Below are 22,228 nucleotides of genomic sequence, written 5' to 3'. Positions count from 1 at the left end.
TGCATCAGGCGCGTTCACAGGGATCTGAGCAGCCAGAAGAAGAGCGCCTGCGCGACTGATGTGAGAAGACCGACTGATGGGAGAAGAGCCAAGGAATGGTTGGAGCCAAGGCAACGGACAGGTAAATATAGGGGGGGGGGGCACCGGATCAGGTAAGTATATATCTTCTGTATGGCGTATTTACAAAGCACACATTATATTACAAAGTGCTTTGTAATAGCCATACAGAAGTATATAGATCCATTTGTCACGGTGGGACAACCCCTTTAAGGTCTAATAGGTTATTTGTGCATCATCTTGTAGACACTAGTGTCTTTTTAAGGACTCCATAACCAGTTCCACATAGGGTTGAATTCAGCTGGACATTTGAGGTCCATTGTTGTGCCCGAGATGGGGTCCATCATAGGATCTTCTGATACTCTGATTGGCTCAACTTTGTAACAAAGTTAATGTCCTTATGTTTTCAGATTGTCCTTTTATAAAATGTACCCAAATTTTCAACAAGTTTTCTAAAACATACCAGGTTCTCGTTACCCTCTCATTTTCTGCTGTTTGCACCCTGCCTCTTGTTTTTAAGTTCTAATTTTCAGGTAATCTTCCCCATGTTTCTGCTACCTTGCTGTTTGCAATCCACTTTCAGGCAGGGAGTATGTCACAGGTATGCCATTCTGCTACTAGTTCACTGTCCTGTACTCCTTTCCCCTTACTTCCAATGCTGTATTGCGCGGTCTCTGGTCCAATAAGCAGGAAAGCAGTATCTGCTGTTCCAGAATGATTATAGAAGTATGACATCAGAGACATTCAGGCCAAATGATTAGTAAACCCAGAGTAATATGCATGCACATGCTATAACATCAAGAGAAGCAGAAAATGTGGAGATTGCTTACACTGTGTATGTCAGCCTGTGAGTGCAGGGAAGTGAGCCTGTGACAGTAGCCTCTCCCCAAAAGCTAAGAAAATGTCCCAATGTCCCAGTTACCACAGAAGCTCAATACTTAACAACAGGCATTAGATTGCAGAGGATCTGGAAGGGATATTCCTAGTGGCAGCCATTTCAGCCTTGATTTACAGTAATAAAACAAAAACATGTAATAAACGTATATTGTAAGATTGATAACACACACAGGCTAATAAATGAGCATAAGTTGTCTGAAAAGTTAGTGCCCCTTTAATGATCTTTCTATTTTGTTTCCTTTTTTACAGATAGGGATGAGCTTGGATGGATTTAATGGTGGGCAGTTTGCTGCAATAGTAATGAATGAAAAAGGCGCACTTAGCAATATAGAAACCTGTAGACCAATGTTTACAAGCATGAAGCAGAGACGGAATGCTGGGGAAGAGTTGGAAAGGTTCTGGTTTGGGCTTAATATGATGATGAAATTACAGGTAATAATTGGAAGTCATTGTGTTGTGTCATTTAATTGTACAAATGCCATTTCAGCCTTACTGGGCAATCCTTTCTCTGTCTAAAACATTGGTGGTAACTAACAGCAAATACAAAAACAGAGATGAGTGTGCAAAGGATTGTGGGTGATTTCACCCTTTGCATCAACAAACATAAAAAATAATAGAAAAATATTACAGTAAACACCCATATGATTATAACCAAGAAAACAGAGCAATAGGGTAGAATGCTGCTCTACCATTGTAGCATATGAGGCTTGCAGCAGGCTTACTGCAGTTTGCCATTGAGCACAATAATAAGCACCTTTATAGTTGAAAAAAAAAACAACCTCCAAATACTGCCTTTTGATAGGAAAGAAGAAATCAAACACCTCCCACAGGGAGACGAAGGAGGTCTCTTTCCCAGGTAAGAGGTGGTCTCATCAGCTGTTTATCATCAGGTGTTACATGGGGCCCTATGTTTCTCTATTAGTTCTTTTGTATTGTATCTATATTGGAGTTACAGTAATACAAAAGAATGCATTTATGACTGTCTTACCTTGTAAAGAGATTTCCTTCCAGCAAGAGGGTAGCAGGGAAAAGGTTTCTTAATACCCTTTGAGCTGATGAAGGCCCCATTGTGGTTCCTAAAAATCAGATTATCTATATTTTGTGTATTGGTCATTGGATTAATATTCATATTATAAACTGTCTTAATAGTAACAACAATTATGATTGATATAAGGGTAAGGTATCTAGAGCTTCAACCAGCCCTGCACCTTCTTGATGCCAAGGAATGTTCTCCACATCTCAGAACGATGCCATGCAATTACTCCAAATGTTTGATCTCACAATAATTATTGGTCAACTTTTGATCAGTTATTGTTGACAAACATGGTTTGGGATTGTGCCTTCATCATAAACAAAGCAATTATCCCAAGGAGAGACTCGTTTGCAATAATTACAATCAACCTCTGAAAATTAATGCATGCATTATTTATAAGGAGTAATCCCATCATCCTGATAGTATAATTGGCTCTTACTGTTTAACCTGTTTGACTGGGTCCATTGTTATGGTTAACTTTACAACTAACTGGTATCATGGGCTTGACTGGGGTTTCACTGGTGAAAAATGTTTATACAAGTACTTAAGACATCTAAACGACATATTATACAAAATAAACATTACAACAGATATAGATAACAAGTAAGCCCCTAACACCAATCTCTGCTTCTAAGCATTGGCTTAACGTTTAACACAAACCTGTTCTGTATTAATTAGGAGCTGTATAACAAATATGTAAAGTTTAACAAAGCCAGTAAAATAGGTGGCTAAACCTAATGGCCATAATGAGTTTGTGGCCCCAGAGGTCACGTAGAAATCAGCATTTTATCCAATATACTTCTGTATTGGTCCTTAATATTCACACTACTCTCCACATGGTAATGTCTCTTTGATTTCCATACCACATTGACTTCACAGCTGACTGAGGCTTTATATACAGCTATCTGACCTTTTTTAGGCTGCCTGTCCACGGGCGTTTTTGCATTGCGTTCCCCGCAGCGATAATCCAGCCACGGGGAATGCAGTGCATGCTTTCCATAGCGTTACTATGAAAAGCGCAGGCTCCCTGCCCACGAGCGGAGAATCATAGTGATTCTTCGTTCGCATGCGGCAAATCGCAGCATGCTGCGAGATGCCACATTTCTTTGTGTGGTGAGCCTATTTCTCAGATAGGCTCATCGCGGAGATCTGTCACCAGGCTCCTGCTCCCCGGCAGCAACGCCCGTGGACAGGCAGCCTTAAGGGATGAAAACTGTGCAGTTCTCATTCTGTCAACTGTAAATGCCTGATCTATCTTAGTAAAATACAATAGTTTAAGAGGGGACTAGATGTCTTTCTAGAGCGCTATGATATTACAGGATATAGACACAAAGTGACCAGCGGGGTTGTTGATCCGAGTCTTGGCGTCAGGTAGGAACTCAAACGTTGATCCAGGGATTATTCTGACTGCCATATGGAGTTGGGAAGGTATTTTTTTCCTCCAAATGAGCTACACTGGCTCATTGGGGTTTTTTTTCTTCGCCTTCCTCTGGACCAACAAGGGGTTGAAACAGACTGAACTAGAAGGACATTGTCTTCATTCAGCCTAACATACTATGTTACTATGTAATAGGAAAATACATATACAAAAAGTGGATGTACCTTCAAAATAACTTTTTGAACAGTTAAACACTCCCTCAGTGGCTCATTTCATTGAGCCATGGCTCAGAAAGCTTAACTAGCTGGCAAATCTCTAACTTTAGGGAGCTGCATTTAAAAGAAGCCAAACTTGTAATCCGCATGCAGATTTCACGCACCCAAATAAATGGCATTTAACACCCGCAGCGGATTTCCCGCACCCCATAGAGATCAATGGGGCCATCCGGAGCGTGATCCGCACCTAAATGGAGCATGTCCATTTTTTTTCATGCTCCATGATTTTTCTAATTCACATTTATTGACCATCCGCGGGTATTTAGCTACCCGCGGGTGGTCAATGCATTCCTATGGGGCGCGGATCCGCGCGCGGGTGATCCGCTGCGGATTTTAATTATTATTTTCCCCGTGGACATGAGGCCTAAATGGAGCATGTCCATTTTTTTTCATGCTCCATGATTTTTCTAATTCACATTTATTGACCATCCGCGGGTATTTAGCTACCCGCGGGTGGTCAATGCATTCCTATGGGGCGCGGATCCGCGCGCGGGTGATCCGCTGCGGATTTTAATTATTATTTTCCCCGTGGACATGAGGCCTTAATAACCAACTAATTTTTCAGTTTTTTTTCATCGTCGCATTCCAGGCGCTATAACTGTTTAATTTTTCCGTCCACGCGGCCATGTGAGGGCTTGTTTTCAGTGGGACAAGTTGTATTTTTTTAATGGCATCACTTTTGGGTACATATAATGTATTGTATAACTTTTATTTATTTATTTTTTAGGGGGAAAAAAGAAATTCTACCATTTGCTTTTTGTATTTCATTTTTACGGCGTTCAGTGCACAAAATAAATAATGCGATGACCTTATTCTCCGGGTCAGCACGGTTCTGGCGATACCAAGTTTATACAGTTTTTTTGTTTTGCTATTTTTGTACACAAAATAACACTTTTTAAAAAAAAATTTGCTTTAGCGTTGCTGCATTCAAGCAGCCATCGCATTTTAATTTTTCCATTAACGGAGCTCTGTGAGGGCTTGGTTTTGCAGGATGAACTATAGTTTCCTTTTATCCAATTTTTGGTAACATATAACATTTTGATTGCTTTTTCTTCGTTTTTTTTAGAGGCAAGATTAACAAAATATGCAATTCTGGCATGGTTTTCTACTTTTAACGGAGCTCCCTGTGCAGTAGAAATAATATGTTAAATTAATTCTGCAGACTCATACAATAATGTCAATAACAAATTTATGTAGGAGTTTTTTACAACTTTTTCACATTTAAAGAAAAGAAGGATTTTTGTTTATCACTGCTTTCAAAGTCCTCCAACATTTTTCTTTCTCTTTGCTGTGAAAGGTTTTTTTTTGGTTAAGTTGTACTTTTTAAGGGCACCATTTGTTGATCCATGCACCGTTTTGATCACTTTCTATTCCGTTTTTTGTAAATTAGTTATTTTCACCATGTTTTTTGTATTTTTTTTTCATGACATGCGCTGTACGGGTTAAATAATGTACTAACCTTTATCTTGGAGTGATTATGAACACACCGATACAACATGTGATCTTTATTTCTTTTTACATAGTAAGGGCTCATGCTTATGACCGTGTTTTTACCGAGTATTACATGTACGTTGCACTGCCTCATGATACGCGATGAATGGAGTCAATGAAAGCTAATGGACTTTCATTGATGCATGCACATCTGCGTGAAGACACTGCGTATCGATATACATGAGAAATAGATCGCAGCATGCTCTATTTCTCTGTGGACCACGCCATATACCTTGGTATAAGCAGCATATGAAAGGCTGTACATACGCAATACAAAAAAAGTCACATTGCATTTGTCTGTACGCGGTGCCGGGAGACCCAATGTTTATAAAATTGGTAAAATGTGTTGTAAAGGGTTAAATGCCAGCGATCCAAAATTTTTTCGGTCCCCAGTGTTAGAACAAGTGCCCAGCTGTCATCCAACAACCGAGCACCCGCTCCCCCTAACACGAGAGTCCCGCCCCAAGCTTCTAATGCAGCCACCGTCAAAAGACATATGGGAGGTCGTGAAGGGGTTAAATAAGATTTAGACTTTTTTGGACCTAGAGCTTTGCTTATTTTAATTTGTGATTAAACTGTCTGACTGAAGGAGTGAACACATTGTATGCAAGTCATTATAGTTCTTCCTTTTAATGGACTTATGGAGTATTGTTTCCAAATTTCTGTTTTTCTTGTAGATGGTGATTCTCCCTATATTTACCGATGTTCAGTTGGGATACATGATGTTTGTTTACAAAGTGTATCAGAATGTAGAGTACGCTAAAAATGTTATAGAAGACTTGAAGACCCGTTCATTTGAGAGTGTGCTAATGTGTTTTGGAACCTTCACAAAAACAGCCGAGTCGGTAGGTTACACAGCAATACTCTTTATGACTTTAAAGGGCAGCAGAACTGGGCATCATTAAAGGGAACCTGTCATCAGTTTTTTGGCCCTAAAGCCGCTGACATTTTGCTTTTCCACTTGTTCAATGCTTGACTGAAATGTTTTTGAAAAAAACAACGGAGTTAGATTTAGCCTGAAAACTTACTGTTAACACATTGCGCCCTGTATGCGCCTGTTTTGAGCACTTGGGCGGTGCTGCTGGCTCTCTAAGTCATTGCGTCGCGGCTGTATCCATGCCCAGTCTGCTTCTTTGAGACCTCTCAAAGCTCCTGATGTCAGCAATTAAAGATGTTCTACGAAAGCTTAGCTAGCCATTGTGGCCATTAAATTGCTCCCCAAAGTAGCAGTTAATGACTCAGACGAAAACCCCGCCAGAAATATCATTCTACAGTCAGGGTCCAAGGAAATGTGTCACAGGATCTCTTTTGACGCTGCTAAATGGCATCAAAGTGCAAAGGGGCAAGTGGACAGATATTTTATAGTTCCATGCCACTTATAGTAGGTACAATAGTCTCTTCTAGTCTTGCATTACTATGGTATCGCTATATTGTCCTAATGGGGTCTTGAATATCAAGAATGAATTTAACAGATGTTTTTGTTCGGTTTTCTTCAGCAAGGTGGAATCATTAGCGACAAACCTGCAGGAGAGATACTACTTGGCGGTTTCTTCACCATGGCAAGCAACAAAATAAAAACATACAATGCAACTCAAAAAAGAGAATTCATAGAATCCAACATTTTCTACCTCATACCTTACTTCACTATGGAGACTTTGGAGATGCTTGATATCTCTGACTGTGACGCACTGGAGGAGATGTAAGTGATGTGAAGGCTGTATGTTTAGAACTGTTACACAGAAACGAGAAACTAAGGTTATAGTGTAATGCAAGCATAGAATTTACTCATACATGGTACATAAAGTCATGTGACCATACTATATATGTGGCCCTATTAACAGACATATATATCATTGAAGGGCCATGTCTCATTACTTTCAGTCATTTTTTTTAGTTCAACTTTACTCAAGAACCCTATTGAGGCAGAAATCCTCAAAACTGCATCTGCTATAGGGCTAGTATAAATCGGAGGGAGAATAGAACCCACAAAGTGGATACAATGCAGGGCTATAATCTGAAAAAAAACATGGCTGCTTTCTTCCAAAAATGCTGTCATACCCGTCGACTGGTTGTGTTTGGTATTGCAGCTCAGATACAGAAAGAACTGATCCAGGGTGATAAACAAATTTCTAAACACAAATAGCAGCAATATTAGTCCAAAATGCTCAATTCGCCATAAAATTGACTTCTTATTGGCCCTTAATTAGATACAATGCTGTTGTTTACAAAATGATGTGATTTAAAACCACTAGGTGACGAATCACTGAGGCAGGAGGATAAATAAAGAAAATGGAATATATTCAGTGGAATGATCCCTTAAAATGTAACTTTTATTTAATTAATTAAAATATGGTGCCCCATACACATAACGAGAAAGACAAGACAACATAAAGAAGGATATGGATTGCTGGTTATGTGCCTCTATGGATGTGCAGGCAACCTGATTTATCAATCAACCAGATCCAAATATCACTAAGAAAATACTGGCAGTTTAAAGAAGCCAGCTTCCAAACTTCTAAGGGTTAGGAAAAGTCCATTTGCAAGTTTCGTATTTATAGAGATACAGGTTTACTAGCGAAATACTGGCAGTTTAGAATTGCCAGCTTATAGACTACTAAGGGTAAAACGAGTCTATTAGTAAGTTTCGTATTCTAGAGATTCTGGTTCAAATTCAGGTTCAACGCGTTTCTGTCAGTTGTATGACTCATCAGGAACCAATTATTTATGCGGTAAGTTCTGGATATTACTATGATCAAAGTAGTGCAATAAGAATATACGTGTTGTTTTTCTCAAAATTATTCGTCGCACTAACCCCAAAGAAAATATAATGAACTAGCAATAGGATGCTGATGTATCCTTCCCTTTAAGCTAAATAGGAGATGAGGCCTGGAGTTAGACACACTTTAGATAAAGGTAGTGGTCTACTCCTATGAGGTAAGAGCCCCAAAGAGTACACTAATTCCTTCAGTACTCTACAGAGTACTAAGGCCCCGCACTAGGACCTAATAAAAGTCCAAAAAATCTCCTATAAATCCCTGCCTAACTCTATAGAAATAGCCTAAAAAATGATTGAAAGAGCCTAGATACTCCAATGTGAGTATAAGGCAAAGGATAAGAGGTCTGTTCTAGAGATAATAGCACTAATAGAGAAAGATAGTGACCCTATTAAAATGCTAGGAGCAAAAGCCCCTTACAGAGGTAGAGATATAAGGTGTAGCAGTATCTCTAGCCCTGATGGTAGGAGATTTTTTTGACTTTTATTAGGTCCTAGGGCGGGGCCTTAGTACTCTGTAGAGTACTGAAGGAATTAGTGTACTCTTTGGGGCTCTTACCTTATAGGATTAGACCACTACCTTTATCTAAAGTGTGTCTAACTCCAGGCCGCATCTCCTATTGTAGATTAAAGGGAAGGATACATCAGCATCCTATTGCTAGTTCATTATATTTTCTTTGGGGTTAGTGCGACGAATAATTTTGAGAAAAACAACACGTATATTCTTATTGCACTACTTTGATCATAGTAATATCCAGAACTTACCACATAAATAATTAGTTCCTGATGAGTCATACAACTGACAGAAACGCGTTGAACCTGAATTTGAACCAGAATCTCTAGAATACAAAACTTACTAATAGACTCGTTTTACCCTTAGTAGTCTATAAGCTGGCAATTCTAAACTGCCAGTATTTCGCTAGTAAACTTGTATCTCTATAAATACGAAACTTGTAAATGGACTTTTCCTAACCCTTAGAAGTTTGGAAGCTGGCTTCTTTAAACTGCCGGTATTTTCTTAGTGATATTTGGATCTGGTTGATTGATAAATCAAGTTGCCTGCACATCCATAGAGGCACATAACCAGCAATCCATATCCTTCTTTATGTTGTCTTGTCTTTCTCGTTATGTGTATGGGGCACCATATTTTAATTAATTAAATAAAAGTTACATTTTAAGGGATCATTCCAGTGAATAAAAACCACTAGGTGGCAGCAAAGTGCATTAGATACATATTGGAGACTCCTCCCTCATCAGTAGTGTCTCAGTTACAAGCTAGTATAATGTAACTTCATAAACCAAGGGAATCTGCCCCTGTCTGCCCCCGCCCCCTGAAGATGCAGTGAAACATGTTGGGGTTGGGGTGGTTTAATATTTGGCTTTTAAAGGGGTTGTACCAAGATTACAAATTCTCTAATTGGATAACTTGCTGATCAGCTGGGGTCTCACAGCTGAGATCCTAGTCGATCTGAAGAACGAGGGTCTAGTGCCCCCCTCTACTTGTTACTGTGGGGTCGCTTCTCCACCAACAGTGACGGCACTGGCCAAGCATGTGCGGGCGGCGCTCCATTCATTTAAGCTTGCTTGTGGTTCCATTGAGGGCTCATGTCCACGGGCAAAATGACATTTAAAATCCGCAGCGGATCTCCCGCGCGCGGATCCGCACCCCATAGGGATGCATTGACCACCCGCGGGTACATAAATACCCGCGGATCGTCAATAAAAGTGATTTTAAAAAAAATGGAGCATGAAAAAATCTGGACCATGCTCCATTTTCATGCGTGTCTCCCGCGGGGACGGCTCCCGCGGGCTTCTATTGAAGCCTATGGAAGCCGTCCGGATCCGCGGGAGACCTAAAATAGGAATTTAAAGTATTTACCTATCCGGCGCGGGCGCGGAATGTCACCTGTTCCTCACGGCCGCATCTTCCTTGCTTCGGCTCGGCGGATGTGCCCGGCGCATGCGCGCGGCACGTCGACGACGTGCCGGCGACGTGCCGCCGGCGTCAGGAATTCATCCGCCGGCCGAAAATGAAGATCCGGCCGTGAGGAACAGCTGACATTCCCCGCCCGCGCCGGATAGGTAAATACTTTTAAATTGCTATTTTCGGCGCTCATGTCCGCGGGGCAGGAGGGACCCGCTGCAGATTCTACATGTAGAATCTGCAGCGGATCTGATTTTCCCCGTGGACATGAGGCCTAAAAGTGAAGGGAGTTTTAGTGTGCTTGTGCAACCAACACTCCCTTCAGTTTCCTCCTCACTACTGGGGATGCAGAAACCCTGTACTAAAAAGGATGGGGGGGGGGGGGGGGTGCACAGGATCTCCGTTGTCCAGATCGGAAGGGGTCTCAGTGGAATAACTTGTAATCTTGGTACAACCCCTTTAATTAGCTAGATAGGGCAGAGCTCAGCTATGCTATTAGAATCATGCTTACTAGGCAGCGATTTCCTGGGCTTATGAAGTTACATTATACAGTAAGGCTGGGTTCCCACATGCCGGATTCCCGATGGAAATCTAGCGGTTTGGCCGCAGCGAAAAACCGCGAGATTTCCACCAGTAGAAGCGCTGATTCAAAACCCGTGGCACTTAGCCACGAGTTTTGAAGCGGTCTGGCCGCTCGCTCTTCTGCTGCGGCCAGCGCTCCCATAGAGGAGACCTCGACCGCAGCGGAAGAAGAAGAAAGATAATCATGCTGCGGTCAGCGAATCCGCGCGGCAGCGCCGGTTTCTGCAAGCTTTGCCGCAGCGGATTCATCGTCCTCTGTGGACGAGATTTCTGAGAAATCTAGTCCACATGGCTGGCTAATTCCAAAATTAGCGTCCGCAGGTAGATCTGCCGCAGCGAAATTCTGGACGGAATTTCTGCAGCAAATCCGCCCCATGTGAACCCAGCCTAATAGCTTGCATCTCAGAAACTACTGATGAGTCTTTAATATTTATCTAATGCACTTTGCTGCCACCTAGTGGTTTTAAATCTCATCAGGGCGGCAGAGATGGCTTCATCTGATTGATTCACACTGGGAGTTTGTCATCTTAGTACAGAATAGTACTGCTAACTGGACTGCGGCTGTAATCACTATCATCAACTACAGTGGAATCAGCGTGGGAAACAAGATAATCATGTGTGTAGTCGGCGAGGTTTAGCAGTCAGAAGATGTGAGAGGAGAATACTACGCTGTCTGAGATGCATCTGCAGGGGATTATGGGAAATGTAGCTGAAGCAGTATACAGGAAGGTTGCAAATAGGATGTAAACTGTGCACAGGGGATTCCTTAGAATGAAGAGCAGAAAGTCAGGAGGAAAGATAATGGATGGACTTACTATAGTACAGTGTGATGATTTATGGTTATTTGGAAATTCGACTTTGGTCTTGGACAGCCCTTTAATTCTGAAATAATAGTGAGTTATGTCTTAGAGTGAATGGTAAATTATGGATTTATCTTGTTGCTTATTGCTATTGTAGCTCATTGACTTCAATGGAGCTGAGGTGCAATACCTAACACAACCCATGAACAGGAGTGGCGCTATTTCTGAAAGAAAACAGCTATGGTTTTCTATTTCTGTACAACCCTTTTAATTTAGGTGGCTGCCTTGCTTTCATGGGACACTGTTCTTTGACCCTCATGTCTTTTCTTTTGTTCTTTTCAGGGTAATACCATTAAACGAACAATTCTCTAGCATGAGTGATGAAACCAAAAGCATGATGGCAAACTGGATTCTTCAACGTCTCCAAGATAAAAACCTCCAAGGTAAATGTTGTGGTGAATTACTATCTCCAAACGGCATGTTGTGTTAGTGGAACATTCACATATCAGCTATAGCGCACCTTCCAGACTCTTGGGCTGAACATTTTTGTTGGCATATCTTTGTGGTTACGATCATTTGGAAGAGCTAAATGCAAAAAAATTCTAACTGTTTATATAAGTTGCTCACTGTTGGGTTTGATATCTTTCAGGATGTGTCAGAAGTTCAGATACAGCAGAAGAATGGAAGAACCGTGTGTGCATGCAATTCTTTAATGATATGGAAATGGAGACTGTGTTTCAGGTTTATCCAACTTTTAACGCAGTAAGTCATTCTGCTGTAATAATAATGGATTACAGACGGGGCAAATTTTACCTTGATTGTGATAGCATGGCTCAGAACGTTCTCTTATCGTAACCCAATGAAAGCCAAAAGCGATTCAAAGTGTAAATAAACCTCCCTGATAGCACGGAACACTGTGATATCACATCGCACTATGGGTCAAGCTAAAGAGTAATCTATCTGTTAAGGGTGGGTTCACACGAGCGTGTATTTACAACATTGCATTCCCTATGGTGTGTGCACATGTCCGTACTTTTCAGGTGCGTGCCTGTAAAGATAGGACATGCGTCCACCATTGGGAATGCACGCATTGTTTTCAATGGAGCCGCGGCGGCTCCATTGAAAACAATCGTCTGCCGGCACCCTGCATTCTTTTTCAGGGAAGTGCTTTACATCTAAGCGCTTCCCTGAAAAAGAAACATTTTAGTGTTAAAAAAAACAAACAAAAAAAAACTTACCTCTCCACCGCTGCCGTGACCCCCTCGGGCATGAAGAACAGATCCTGCTGTGGCACCCCGTCAATGGATTTCAGGGAAAGGCTTTAAACATAAGCCCTTCCCTGAAAATCCAAGAAAAGTAGTGTTAAAAAAATAAAGTGTTGTCCCTGGCTCTGTAGTTCTCAGCTATCAGCAGCCGGGGATTTAAAATCCCCGCCTGCTAGTAGCTCTAATTGTGATTGGCTGAGCGCTTCAGCCAAGCAGAATCAGAGCTACCAGCAGGCGGGGATTTTAAATCTCCGGCTGCTGATAGCTGAGAACTATAGAGCCGGGGACAGCGCCAGAAGTCGCTGCTGAGCCCAGTGGCCGTCAATGGCTTTTCAGGGTAGGGCTTCGTAAGCCCTTCCCTGAAAAGCCATTTAAAATAGTGTAAAAAACAAAAAGGAAAACAATACTCACCTGCCGGGGCTCAGCTACAGATGTGGCAGATGTAGCAGCAGGGAATTCTTTTAACTAGCGGAGGTGAAGGAAACATCTGCCGCATGCGGCAGATGTGTTCTTCACGGCAGCGGCGGAGAGGTAAGGTTTTTTTTGTTTGTTTTTTTTTACACTAAAATGTTTCTTATTCGGGGAAGAGCTTATATGTAAAGCCCTTCCCTGAAAAAGAATGCAGGGGTGCCGGCAGACCATTGTTTTCAATGGAGCCGCCGGCAGCAGCCGCGGCTCCATTGACAACAAGCACCCAGCTGTGTTCACGCGTGTTTTTGCTCATACCTAGGTGCGCACCTAAGTACGGACCTACGTACGCACAAAAACACGCTCGTGTGAACCCACCCTAAGATGAATATTAAAGGGGCAGTCTGCTTTGGATACCACCTATTTCGTTAGCGGGTCTTCAATTGATAAGCTGATCACAAATCCCTCATGGCTCGGTCAGACGAGCGGAGATCCGCGTGTTTTTCCACATGGAAAAAAAAATGCACCACGTATGCGGGCAAAAATCAGCACCTACCAAAGATAGAACATTTAGGCCCCCTGCACACGGGCGGAAATTCTGCAGTGGGATTTTCCGGAGAATTTCCACCCGTGGAAGCTGCCATAGGATTGCGTTAGAAAACGCAATCGTAGGCAGACGGACGGAATTTGTCTGCACAAAATCCCATGCAGAAAACAAATCACCCGCACAGAAATGTCACTCCCCGGATGCCAGCCCATGAAAGATCCGGAGCCGTGGGAGCAGGTGAGTGCCGCACTGGTCTCTGCAGGGGCTCTGGTTTGGTCCCGCTGTGAGAAATCTCGCAGACGGATTCGACCCGGCCGTCTGCAGGCGGCCATAGGTGGCAATGGACGTGGTCATGTGGATTTTTTCCCACACGCGGTGCGAATCTCCGCTTGTTTGACTGAGCCCTCAGTGATCAGCTGTAATCTTTGAAAAGGTTGTTCCCATCTTAGTCAAACATGGCTGTGATGGCAACACTGCTTCATGTGAGGGGGCTGGATGGTTGAGTTTACAGAAACAACCAAGTGGGGGCTGGGCTATACTGTCTGCATAACTCCCAAAGAAGTCAATGCGAGTTACACATACAGTATAACACAGCAAGCTACTTTGTTTCTATAACTTGGGAGTTAGAGGAACAGCATAGCTTGCTGCGCTATGCTGCTTGCATAACTCTCATTGACTTCTATGGGAGCTGTGGAAACTGCAATCTCCAGCCGCACTTGGCTGTTTCTGTGATCCAGCCAACCCCGACCATCTCGTACAGCTGGGCTAGGGGTGGTGAGGGCTAGAATAGAAAACATACCTTTCTGACTTTTATGGCATATCCATAGGGTCCTGAATATGGAATCACTCTCTATTAGGGCTGTGATTTCAGGCCCTATGCTGTCTATGTATTCCATGGACAGCAGATGGCCCCATTATAGCCTATAGGGCTTCGTGCATAAGCAGAGTGATGGCCCGTGTAAAAAAAAAATCGTTGCATGTCCTATTCTCGTCTGCTTTTATGGATGCGATTGGAACATGCAATGGGCACTGTCCATGTAGATCAGACAGTACACAGATGAGTGTCTGTTTGCTGTCTGATGCAAGTTTTGCCTGAGATTCTCGCAACTTACAATATGGCCGTGTGAATCCAGCCTTAGGGTGGTTTCACACGGTCATATGCGTTTTTCCGTGTGACTCAGCGCAACTTATTTGCGCTGTGAACCAGGCCTGGCGTATTTTGCAGTCCTTTTTGCGCTCGCAGGACATGTTAATCTGTGCACACGCCCCCATTTAAATGGCCTAATAAGTTCCAGATGTGTTCTTTATCTCATGGAATTGCGCAGCGTATTACGCACCTCACATAGACTTCTGTGGGGAACCTTGACAACAAACAAAAATAGACCGCGTTCTACTCGTTTGTGTACGCGATAAAGGTGCAAGCAAAAAATGGAAATGTGCATGAATCCATTGAAATCAATGGGTTCTATTCTCTGCGTATTGCACACGTAAATTTTTGCACGCCCAAATTCAGCTGTGTGAAGGAGCCTTTAATGTGGAATAAAAATGCATTTAAATTGAATGAGTTAATTGAGAATATGACCGTTGAGTGCATTATTATACTTATAAGTGGGTCAGTGGGGTGGATATACATACATTTAGATCTGATGGATATCCGCAGAAAGGTTAAAAAACAATTAACTGCCCTACCCAATGGAACGGAAGCTAGGATAGGGGAGGTGGTGGACACCCGGGGCATACGAGACCTGGCGACTATACAGGGGACAGGAGGAATTCCCTCGGGCTCATGGATGCAATATTTGCAGGTTCGTAGCTACCTAGGAAAAGTGAGGCCGGAACGGGGGTGGAACCTAAACCTTACCCCGTTTGAGGAACTATGCAGCAGAGGGGAGGCGCCCAAGCATACCGTGTCAATGTTATATAGCCAGCTACTGGAGGAGAAGCTGGGTGGTCACACTCCCAGGTGGGTTGCCGCATGGGAGGAGGTCCTGGGTAGATCCTTTCCCGGAGAGCTCTGGAGCAGAGCCTTCCAGCACACCCATAAGATGTCGGTGGCAAGTAGGCTGCAGGAGCTGAACTTTAAGATTTTGTCAAGATGGTACATGACACCAGAGAGGCTCCACGCTCTATTCCCATCGGCTTCAAATATGTGCTGGCGATGCCACGGGGAAGTGGGCTCGATACTACATATATGGTGGGAGTGCCCCATGATCAGACCCATCTGGCGAGACATGGGAAAATTATACGAGAGGGTGTGCAGGGAATCACTGACCCTGACACCTGAAGTGGCACTTCTATCCTTCCCTCCACTAGGCGCCCACTCACTCGAAAAAGGCCTGCTGAAATTTTTCATAATGGCCACGAGGCAAGTAATACCCAGATTCTGGAAAAAGGACACAGAAATCCCTAGATGCGCATGGGTTGGGGCTTTAGACAAGATCGAAAGATTAGAGAGAATAAGATCACAGGAGGATACAACCGGAGCCGAGAATTTCTACCGCACCTGGGCAGTCTGGATAGACGCACGTAACTCTCCTCTAATCACCAGGTGGCTACAAGACGGTAACTGTGAGTAGCCAACTCATACCTCGAGTAGTGGGACAACCAAAAGGCACTAACCTGGACCCCTCCCCCTTCCCCGCCCTCCCCGTATATCATACCTCCCCTTGTCTGTCAACTATCAGAAGATAACGCACACATTATCATAATGTTTTTCTTGTCTTTTCTTTATTAGTTGCAACATTAAGCCGGTGATGTGAACATCACACCACTTTCATAATATGTTAACGTAATGTTATATATGCAACATAAAACCAATAAAAATATGTTGAAATAAAAAAAAAACCAAAAAAAAAAAAAAAACAATTAACTGCAAATATGATGTATCTTCACCTACCAGCTTTCAGTCATCAATGCACTGAGCACCATGCAGAAGGCGGATTATTTTGTCAGCTCAGACGTCATGCAAAATCTTACTAAAACAAATATTGTGTTGGATTCTCTGCGAGGACCGAACAACATGGTATCTATCAGAGAGATGTTCGAATTTATGATGCAGGCTAATGCACGTTATACAGAGGTAACAGTTCTACTCTCATGTAATAATGGATCCTTAGAAACTTCATAATAAACGGCATCCGGAATAATGCTAAGATCTTTCCATTGTAGGGGAGCTCAAGAATGACATCCGAAGTGAGGGAGAAATGCATGATCACCTTCTTTACAATGTTTGTGTCAAATTTAAACTTAATGACCCAAGAACAGATTGCACAGTTCGGGTCTATATTTAAAATGTTCCTTCCCGGTACTAATGAGGATTGCGTGGATTTAATCCCCAATGACATGTCCTGCGATCTATATGCTACAATGTGAGTATTAGTCCATGTATATATATATATATATACACATACTATGGTTCTTTAGTTTCAGATACACTCTTGCAATATGAGTACCACCAGGGTATACCATAAGGTGGATGATGCTACTTGGGATTCCTTCTCTTGGTGCCACTCTCTATGATGCGCTATCAGACATTGTGCAAATAACCATATAAAACTGTACAAATATATCATATGGTGCCGAAATAACAATTACACGCTGTTGTCTAAATAATAACGCATTCGGTACTGCCACCACCATCCATTGCAAAGATAATGTACTGCATAGTGCATGAGTGGCATCATAGAGTGCTTAAACAATACTGACTTAGGCCCAATGTCCACGGGTGGATTTGACTTGTGGATCCGCAATTCAATGCGCCCATAGGGAAGCAGTGACGCCTGTAACTGAACTTAAGCATGCGGATTTAATTTGCGGACCGTTTGGTGCAGAAAACAGATCGTAGCACGCTCCATTTCAGTGCGGATTCCGTGCAGACAGGCTCAATAAAAGTCAATGGGTGCGGACCATCCACAGTGCACTGCGGATTTAAAGGTTAAAATCAATTAGGGAGATGGGGAAAAGGCTGGGAGGTGGAGTTGTGGATTGTTTCCCATGTGGATGATCTGCAGTGCATCTGCGCGGAAAAACCATTACTCCCGCAAATGGTTTCTGCAGGTCTCCCTCTGCGGAAATCCGCATGTGAAATCTGATCCGCCCGTGGACATGAGGCCATACAGTGACTAAATAGCGGCTCCATTCATACAGTAATGTAATAACTATGCTATACGATGTCATAAGAAAACAACATACAGTTACGATTAATAGCACTTACGTCACAGATGTCATAACTTCTGGAGGTGCTCCCCACAAGAGTGGTTGATGAACTCTATGCAACCAATACAGGTAGTCTTGGAGGAAAAGAGCCAAGATTGGGGTAGAGGCAGCTGAATGTTGTTGGCCTATTGTCCCAATACCTGACCTGTATAATTCAGGCTTGACGTGCTAGTCCAAATAAGTGAACTAAACCAAAACGCATGAAAGATGTAAAATAGTAAATAAAATTGTACCGCTCATTGTTTATCTTGTTCCTCAGGTTTCCGGCATTCGGCAGTGTCATTTCAGACTTATCTGATGAAATTTGCAGTTCTATCGCACAAAAAATGTATACTATTCGCTTAGACAAAAAAGTGGCTCCTCAGGTGACCGGATATAACTACTTATACTATAAGCTAAAATAGAAGAAAACATGTGATATTAACCATTTGCTTCATGGTCCTGTAGATACCTGTGGAAGCTTGTACACCGACAGCATGTCCTTTATGGGAGGATTCTATGGATTTGACAACTATATGTCATTCTATGATTTGCGAATGATTTACGGTAAATTGAATCCGGTAGGTTTACTGTCTAGCTTTACATATACAGAACATGCCTGAGGTCGTGGCCATTAGATTCTAACATTGGTCCTAAAATTGCTGCCAGCCTTGAACTGTAGCCTGCGAATAACTCAATGCTTTGAGAATCTAATTAAGTGTCTTAATATGAGTTGTAAGATGTTATTTTCTGATTCTCCTGTCCAATAGTTTGACATCCTCGAAATGTGCAATGGAAAACAATTGGCTGAAATATTAATCGGATTCACTGCAGATAATCTAATTCAAACATCCCAGGTTATGGTACAACTTAATGAACTTGACATGAAAAACCTCCGTGGTTTCATTGCTGAGTGTACAACACTGACAAAACAGGTATGATTGAATACATGTATACAATGGTCATAAGAGAAACGGCAGGGACATAGAGTCTTCTGGAAGAGCGGTCTTCTCAAAGGAGTAGCTGATATACATAGAAAGTAATGGAACTACAAACTTGTCACAGCAAACTCTGACCTTAGCGGGGTTGGTCTTCACAAAGAGGTGGTCTGTTGAGGAGGTTTAATGCATCGTATTGCCATTACTCCCCTGTTCCTCCCTTCCTTTGGAAGATATATCATAGCATACGGCATAAGAAAAAGGAGAAATCCAGCATTCAGTGGTCTAAACTTTAAAACTTGTGTTTTTTCTTAAAGGTTTCCATAAAATCCATCCTATGATCCAGACACACATTTTAGAGCAGCCTTAGTTATTGCATACAGTTGGGCTCTTATCACTCCTGTGTATATTGTACTGTCTAGCACTTGCACACACTAATTGGATAAGCTGGACTGAACATCTTTTGTATAGAATGTATCATATTATCTTTCTGTTTTCATCCCTAGCAAAACGTGAAACTAAATCCCACAAGCACACTTCTATTAGCTGACGTTCTCACAAGTAGGCTACCTGGTGATCTGAGAACTGCTGACGACTACAAGTTCTGGTTTAACGATAACGCTCCAGTATATATATCCGGTATTTCTCCGGAATTTTTTAACAGCCTGTCAGTCGGTGACTGCGAGTCTCAAAAATACCTGTAAGTTTTTGTCCCTATTTACTAAGTCCATTCTGTTGTAAAGAATAGCCCAAAGCAGGGCTCATCCATGCTAAGGCTACATGCACACGGCTGAATAATACGTTGTGCCCAAGATTCTCAGGTGTAACTTGCATCAGTCTGCACACGGACATCCCGCCTGTGTGCTGTCCGATGTGCTGAACGCCGCACATTGCCATGTACTATTCTTGACCGAAAATCAGACGAGAATTCGGCATGTTGTGATTTATTCATTTTTTTACTCAAGCTATTCATCCGAGTAAAAAAAACATGTGCAAACATCAATTCAAATGAATGGGTGCTATTTCCATCCAATTGTCAGGCCGAAATATCGGTTCAAAAGCGGACTGAAAAACTGTGTGCATAGAGACTAAGGATACGCACTTTTCCTTGTGTAGGGTTGCAGGTTGCTCTGAAAACTTCGACATACTGAGTGAGGAGCTAAAGAAGGCCATATTTCAACAAATCAGAAAGTTTAACATGGATCAGAAAAACACTAAAGGTAATATATTAACATCACACCAATCTTAAGTATTATGCCATTGGAACTGGCTGTTTCCCCTGAATCCCATTGGTTTTTGACCAGGTGTTACAAAACTACAACTCCCGGCCGGCCCTGAGACGCTACGGATGTCCGGGTATGCTGGGAGTTGTAGTTTTGCAACAGCCACTGATTGGAGACCACTGGTTTAGGCCAATGTACCCACAAATGTAATAAGAAGTCAAAGAATTGTCAACTCCATCTATACTTGACCTAAAATCAGCTATTTTCCAATACTCCAGGGGGCAGGGCATTGGATTGGGATCGATGGCATGCCATCTACCCTGTTTCCCTGATAATAAGACATACCCTGAAAGTAAGATTTTCCAGAATTTTTGAGGACGCAAAATGATTTTTAAGGCTTTTTGAGGAGGCTTGAAATATAAGCCCTACTCCATTATTAGGCCTCATGTCCACGGGGAAAATCAGATCCGCTGCAGATTCTACATGTAGAATCTGCAGCGGGTCCCCCCTGCCCCGCGGACATGAGGGCTGAAAATGCAAATAAATGAGAATAAACTTACCTCCGATCCGCTCCGTTTCTTCTCTTCGCGGCGGCGTCATCTTCTCTCGTCGCGGCCGGATCTTCATTCTTCGGCTCGGCGGATGTGCACGATGACGTCGGTGACGTGCCCCGCGCATGCGCCGGGTCGAAGCAAAATGATCCGGCCGCGGCTGAGAGAAGATGGCGCCGCGGAGAAGAGAAGAACCGGAGCGGGTGAGTAAAATCTGATTTTTGTGTCCCGCGGATCCGGACGGCTTCCATAGGCTTCAATAGAAGCCCGCGGGAGCCGTCCCCGCGGGAGACCCGCATGAAAATGGAGCATGGTCCAGATTTTTTCATGCTCCATTTTTTTTAAAATCACTTTTATTGACCATCCGCGGGTATTTATCTACCCCGCGGGTGGTCAATGCATCCCTATGGGATGCGGATCCGCGCGCGGGAGAAGAGTTAAAATCCGCTGCGGATTTTAATTCTTCTTTTTCCCGTGGACATGAGCCCTTAAGCCCTGCTAACAGTTAAAAAAGTCAATTTAAATAGTGTCCAGACAGCTATACATGTAAAAAAGTTACACCTTTTTGAACAAAAATTAATATAAGACACTGTCTTATTTTTGGGAAAACACGGTATGTTATGATTTATAAATTTCCTGCCACTTAGAGTTTTTTTGAAATGACATTTTCCAGGATCTGCTTGTGGTATGGAATCTGGAAACAGCAGTGAATTCGTGAACTATTGGTATGGAGCATTTAGACCGTTTGCATCACTTGCCGAATATATGGAAGTAAATCCTGAATTCAATGCGGTAAATACCCTTCTATTTATGTAATGTATAAAATATAAAGATGACTGTGGTCCATCACAGAGCTCCCCTCTACTGTACAGCGAGCTGTACTCTGGATACTAGACCGCTTTGCATGCGGCTATAAAGAATTTCAATGAAGCTCAATGTCAGATTACAATCCTGTATTTTGCATGATTTGTTCTCTAGACTCAGGCTATCGATTCCCTCACTGGTGCCCAATGTGCACAACTTGTTACTCAAACGGGAGCGCTGGCGGACAGCGCGAAAATGGAGGACATCTGTATGCGCATTACTACAACAGACAAAATGGGAGACTTTTTGGGCCAAATAAAAGGATTCATTACGGTAGGTTTTCCTGAAACATAAGAAATCTGTTAAAGAAGTGACTGATAAATACTGCAGAACTAACCATAGAAAGTTGATTAAAGTGTTCTGATTATGTGATAGGTTTCAATGGGAATTTAGAATTAAAGGAGTTGTTCACATTGCACTATCCTTTTTTGTTAATGGGGCCACTTGACAATAAAGTGATCACAATGTGTCTGAAGGGAGAACCTAGCAGCAAATGTTCAATTTCCCTGCAGCGCCACCACAGGGCATCTAAAGGACTGCATGATACCCATTGAAATCAGTGTAATTTCCGTGGGCTACTGACTATAGTAGAGGAAGGTTATGAAGCTCCATAGTGACCCACATGTGAGAGCAGGTGAGAGGACAACACTGTCATATTTTTTTATTAGTTTATTCACTATATGCACTTTTATTGTATTGCAGGCCCAAGGGTTTATCATTTCGGAGGGATCTTCGAAAGTGGTGTTACGTTATGCATTGAAGGTGTACTCTGCATTCTTCAATACTTTATCACTAGAGCAATGGAGTCTTTTTTTGGGCAACGTGGAGTTCTGCTTACCTTTCATCACTAGAGAGCAACTATTTGGTATTCCTTTCCCACTGTCCTGTGACATTTATCAGACCATGTGAGTTAATATAACGTAATTACATGTTGATTGTATGAGGACAACTGACACAGACTTGATATCAAACGAGTGTCATTGTGCTGGTTCTCTACTACTTTCCACCTAGAAACAGCGCCACTCTTC

General features: G+C 42.6%; 2 protein-coding genes across 2 annotated transcripts in view; both read left to right on the top strand.

Annotated features, from left to right (window-relative positions):
- The window catches only part of LOC136576958 (uncharacterized), a 42,320-nt gene extending 23,791 nt beyond the window's left edge, over positions 1 to 18,529 (top strand). Inside the window, exons 12-21 of the mRNA XM_066576624.1 lie at positions 1,204 to 1,386; positions 5,809 to 5,976; positions 6,628 to 6,830; positions 11,553 to 11,653; positions 11,860 to 11,972; positions 16,330 to 16,509; positions 16,599 to 16,798; positions 17,905 to 18,010; positions 18,093 to 18,205; positions 18,395 to 18,529. Coding sequence (XP_066432721.1) covers positions 1,204 to 1,386; positions 5,809 to 5,976; positions 6,628 to 6,830; positions 11,553 to 11,653; positions 11,860 to 11,972; positions 16,330 to 16,509; positions 16,599 to 16,798; positions 17,905 to 18,010; positions 18,093 to 18,185 — 1,347 coding nt within the window. The 3' untranslated portion in view covers positions 18,186 to 18,205; positions 18,395 to 18,529. The remainder of the gene's footprint in view (positions 1 to 1,203; positions 1,387 to 5,808; positions 5,977 to 6,627; positions 6,831 to 11,552; positions 11,654 to 11,859; positions 11,973 to 16,329; positions 16,510 to 16,598; positions 16,799 to 17,904; positions 18,011 to 18,092; positions 18,206 to 18,394) is intronic.
- Positions 1 to 22,228, top strand: part of LOC136576957 (uncharacterized) — a 299,361-nt gene that overhangs the window by 234,556 nt on the left and 42,577 nt on the right. The window lies entirely within an intron of this gene.

Source organism: Eleutherodactylus coqui, chromosome 8 (genome assembly GCF_035609145.1).
Source record: "Eleutherodactylus coqui strain aEleCoq1 chromosome 8, aEleCoq1.hap1, whole genome shotgun sequence".
Classification (NCBI taxonomy): Eukaryota; Metazoa; Chordata; class Amphibia; order Anura; family Eleutherodactylidae; genus Eleutherodactylus; species Eleutherodactylus coqui.
The sequence above is the reverse complement of the archived record's forward strand: the minus strand, read 5'-3'. Positions and strand labels throughout refer to the sequence as shown.